The 5,096-nt window shown below is 41.1% G+C and overlaps 1 protein-coding gene across 3 annotated transcripts in view; it reads right to left on the bottom strand.

Moving 5' to 3' along the window:
- Window positions 1-3,445, bottom strand: part of grin2bb (glutamate receptor, ionotropic, N-methyl D-aspartate 2B, genome duplicate b) — a 68,308-nt gene extending 64,863 nt beyond the window's left edge. For all 3 annotated transcript variants that reach the window (XM_020597148.1, XM_020597149.1, XM_020597150.1), the window contains exon 1: window positions 2,778-3,445. In XM_020597148.1, coding sequence (XP_020452804.1) covers window positions 2,778-3,434 — 657 coding nt within the window. In that variant the 5' untranslated portion in view covers window positions 3,435-3,445. The remainder of the gene's footprint in view (window positions 1-2,777) is intronic.
- Between the last annotated feature and the right edge of the window lie 1,651 nt (window positions 3,446-5,096).

Here is a 5,096-nt window from a genome sequence, read left to right as displayed (position 1 = left end):
TAAATATTTTCTTTCATTTTTGCTGCCAAAAAGACTTTGCAATGTCAGAATTTTCGATCCAGTGTCACAATTTTAAAGGCATGATTGTGAGACTACTAGCCTATGTTTTGCGTTGCAGGCCAACACAGCTATTATACCATGTGCTGTGAGACTGGGTTGCTTTTGTAGGTGTTAATATGAATGGGTAGAGTATAGATGCCAGGATGTAGAATTTTGTTGTTTGGTTTGTGTCACATTAAAAAAAACAATATTTTTTACAATAGCACTAAAAATCACTACTACACAACAGTGAAATGCAGTTGACCTCTCTACCCTTCCCTCTCACTCTCACCACCTCTGTGCAAGATGATCCAGTGATTCATCTACATAGACCCTCACCTGCACCCGCACAACTAGGGCATTAGCTCTTTTCTCTTCTAGAACTGCTGGTGTCAAACTCAGAAATGATCTTTTCTTTTCTCTCTCGTTCACTATCTGCTTTTATACAATATGCAGAGAGAAATATATAAGAAACTGGTTGCCATGCCAACTGTATCCACTGCATTCTTGTTTTCTGTGTGTGTGTGTGTGTAACTGAAAGTGAACACACATAACAGAGGAAGAATATAGGTTTAAGGAGAATGAGGGGAAAATATAAAGATTTCCACAAAAACTCTTATGCATCCAGAGAGATATCTAGTTTCCCACACACACACACACACACACACACACACACACACACACAATTTCCTTTATGTGCTCTATTCCCAAAGCAGTACTTTTACAAGTCTGTTACACTCTTATCTACAGTTTTCTTGTTGTCACTCTCAGTTGGTGACCTCTGTCTCTTTGTCAGCTGTAAATGTGGTAATTATATGTTGAGTAAAATCATCTTCCTCCTTCACACCCACACAAATTGTATTAGTTCAACCCCCCCACCACCACCACACACACACTCTTTATCTCTTTCTCTCTCATTTATTCTCTTGCTCTCACCTTCATCTCTACAGTATCACTCTTCCTCTCTCCTTTCCAATTATTACCACCTCTATCACAGGAAGAAAAGTCCTGTAAGTTTTATGAGTGTCTCTAAACCTGACACAACCTCCTGAGGTTGTGTGTCAGAGGGTTTGCGTAGATGAATGTCAGCAAGAGGCCTTGCTGCAGAGCCATTAACATACTTTGTTCACTGAACTGGAACTTTGATTTAATCTGTTTTACTTAATCACTAGGTTTGATTTCCAGATTATAACAATCTGTCTAAAGGCTCCAAAGCTGTTTATTATCAGAACATATTTGAAGAAATTTATCAAACATAACCAGTTTTTCTAATAAAGCTATGATACGTGTCTTCACATTGCACATAAACAGTATTAATAAGTAGATTTTACAGTAATCACTTTGTGCAGATTTGTGCTGCCAGGTTTTCCAAACTCTAATCAGATCGGCTGATCTATCGGAGCAAACGTTGGTTTAAGAATGACATTTCTACCACTTGGGCTAATTTGGTCACAAAAATGCCTTCATATGTCACATAGGTGAAGTAAAACACCAATCTAATGCAAGCAGATACACTCAGTGGTCATTTTATTAGGTACACCTGTACAGTCTAACGTGGTCTAATGCAACAAACCTGTATTTTTAGGTTCACTGGGTCCAGTTTTTGTTGAGATTCCCAGAAATATGTAAATTCAATTACATGTTTATTAATGAGGTGATAGTTAAAGTTGGCGTTGTGCTGGACTACATTATACTGAGAGGTTTTTCTCATTTTTGTCCTCAACATTTGCATACAAGACAAGGGCAGGGTATTAGAAACCTCTGAACATAATGCAGCCCAGTACAACTCCACCACTAATTGTGATCTCAGTCCTAAAACATACTGTATAACTTAATTAACATCGCTATGAAAAAACAGAACATTATAGGTATCGTAAATGTAGACTTGGCAGAACTGCTGTACTGGATTTCGTTGAGCTACAACTGATTCATATCTACTACTGACTATTCCCAAGGCCAGCAAAGAATTTTCACCCTCAGTTATAAAAAGATAACTTGAACTTACAGAGCTAAACATACATTACCAATGCCATTCAAAGAGGCAGCTACAGTGAATCGCTACTGTCCTATACATTTGATTCAAGGGCCAGGCTGCAGTGGAAAACTAATAAAAACCCAACCTCGATATTTCTGTGTAGGACTTAAACAGTGCTAAGCCCATTAACACAGCATTATTTAAGGATACATTTAGAAGCTATTGTTCCATTTCTGGATCATAGATTCTCCTCGTGCAGCCTGGTTTGTGCTAAATCCTAAATCCCACAGAGAAGGCTTTTGACTTGCTCTGTATTCTTTTGTTTCACGGTGTGAGTCCTTTTAGAGCTGAATTTTCTCACTGTCAGAGGCTTCGATATGACGTCAGGCTCACAGAAGAGGTCAATTAACAGCAAAAATCAATCAGCAGAGAAGCTGGATTAGCATGAGAAGTTGATTCCTCTCTGAGTTTTCGAATTATCATAAAATAACAACAGCAACAGAAAAAGTTATACAAAATATCCCAAATAAAACTGGCCTAATGCATTTTACGGATTTGGCATCTAAACACAAATGGATGATGTTATGTTAAATCCTCAGTGGAGAGTTGGTTGTATTATGAAATACAAAAAAAAATCCCATAACCCACCCACCACCACCACCACCACCACCATCAACAAATAATACACAGTTGCATCAATTCATGTATGACTTTTTTTGTTTTGTTGTGTTTTTCCTAAAATAGAGATGAAGAGCTTTCCTACCTTGGCTGCCATAACCATGGCGGACCCTCCCCTGATGCCCAGGATGGGGATGTGTGTCTGGGCAGAGATGAAGTCCAGGATCTGAGCGATGGCTTCCTGGTCCGTGTCATCACCAAACACTACACCTTGCAGCGAGTTCCTCGTCATCTGTTCACAAATCCGATTGATGATACTCTTGGGGTCGGTCTCGTTCATGGCTACCACCTCAACTTTGGGAGGGTAAGGGATGTGGAGGAAGTCCTCTTTCTCAAGTCCAGCCCCCAGGGCCACTTCACTAGAGTTGCCCACCAGGATGACAGCAATACTGAGTGAGCTGATCAGTTTGGGATTGATTGGGGGAAGAGCTGGTAAGCCAGGAGAGTACTGAGGAGGGATGGCAACACCCCTCTGGGTGTTGCCTCCCCTCTGGCCACCTTGTCCCCCTGGGACACCTCCAGGCCCTGTTCCTGGACCTCCACCCCTGCGAGACTCGCAGGCAGGCAAGAGGAGTATGGTGAGGAGGAGAGAGAAGGACAAGGAGAGAAAGGGCAGGGTCAGCCGAGGTTGAGGATAAGGACGATGAGAGGACTGGTCCGAAGGAGGGTGATAGGGGGAGGAGGGGGAGACCAAGCGCTTGTCCTGACGATGGGAGGGAGAAAGGTGGAGGCTGACAAGCATTGTGGAGGAGTGTAAATAAAGAGGGAACAAGGTACAGAGAGAGTGGATAAATATAACAGACATGACATAGAGCATTTCACATTTGGCCAAAAGAGAAAAACATTTATGACCACAAACAACTTAATGTAAAAATGCTTCCAAAAACATTACATTTGTCAGGTTGATATTATCTAGTGATATTAGTTTCTCTGAACTATGTCCATAGTGGCTCCTACTAATTTAAGGAACCCTTATCAAAAACGTTTGCTCATGATATGTGTTGTCTTATGGAATCGCCATTGTTTTTAGAAAGCCATTAAAAAAAAAAGATTGATTTAATTATTTTCTGTTCTGTTTTAATCATCATTTTGATGTTTCGGGTGAAATGTGGAGAGAAATGGCAGACAAGAGGCAAACATCTGCTCCAGATATTTCTTACTTATTTCTTTTTTCCTTTTTTTTCTTGTAATTTCATAGATTCAGACTGGGTAAAGTTCAGTTCACTACCCAAAAACATGTTCAGTCTATCACTGGTGGCTTTATGTTAAGGATAACAATAGTAAAAAAGGTTTTATAAAAACCAGTATTGGTCAGAATCTTACAAAAATCCCCATGATTCAAACCTCTTATTTGCAGACCACACTAAGTGACCCACATAACTTGGTATCAAGCCACTCACTGAGAGAGGCCTCTAAGCTCTCATAGAGTATCAAGTGACAGCACCACATCCATTATGCTGTGCTGTGACTTCCTCGGAGGAACCCCGTGGCACACATCAAAGACAGAAGAGGAAGGAGATAATGTGTGTGCGCGCAAGTGAGTATGTGTTTTGAAGGAGTCAGGACAGCATTCGGTGCATTTGACAGACTGACAGCCTCACAGTTTCACGGACTAGCTGCCAGGCTAAGTGACCATTAGACACTTAGACTGGGCTCAAGCGAGTCTTTCTCTCTTCGGTTTGTCTCTCCCTCCCACACGCCTTTCGCTGCTCTGCTCTCCTTCACCCTCCAAACCCGTTTTCTTTCAGCTGCTCCCTCCAACCCTCTGAGATTCCTTTGCTGCTCTTTGAAGTCAGCTGCAGACCTGTTATTTACTATTACTGCTATTATTTACTGCTCCTCTCTTAGCAGCCATACAAAGAGCAGTAGAGTAGAATAAAGAGGAGAAATGATGGAGGAAAAGGGAAACGAGAAAGAAAGTAAGTGAGAAGGAGAGAGGCGGAGTGAAAGATGTAAGCAGAGGGAGGTGACAGGCAGGGAGAAACACAATTAGTCATAGCCTGATGTGAAAATTATGGTTTCTTACTGTGTGTGTTTGTGTCTGAACGCACGCACATACAAGCTTATCAGGAGGACAAATTTGGGCACATTTTCTGCATAGATAAAAATGAGGAATCTTAATAAGTATATGTTCATGCTTGTATTCTAAATTAAGCACGGAGGAGCACTTTAAGAGAATAATAAATGAGGAGCAGAGTAAAAGGCTCATTCCTATTCCTCACTCACGCAACACCTTCACTGATCTTTTATTTATCAAGCACCCTGTGTGTTGTGGAGCTGATCCAGTTAGCACCAAAGACAAAAGTCCAAAGAGAACAAAGGAGAAGGAGACAGATGGAGAAAGTTGTGAGGAGAAGTAAATGACAAGAGGCAGAAAGCAGCAACAGAAATCACATAGGAATTG

The sequence above is a fragment of the Monopterus albus genome, unplaced genomic scaffold (genome assembly GCF_001952655.1).
Source record: "Monopterus albus unplaced genomic scaffold, M_albus_1.0 scaffold32.1, whole genome shotgun sequence".
Classification (NCBI taxonomy): Eukaryota; Metazoa; Chordata; class Actinopteri; order Synbranchiformes; family Synbranchidae; genus Monopterus; species Monopterus albus.
This window is presented reverse-complemented; position numbering and strand designations above follow the sequence as displayed.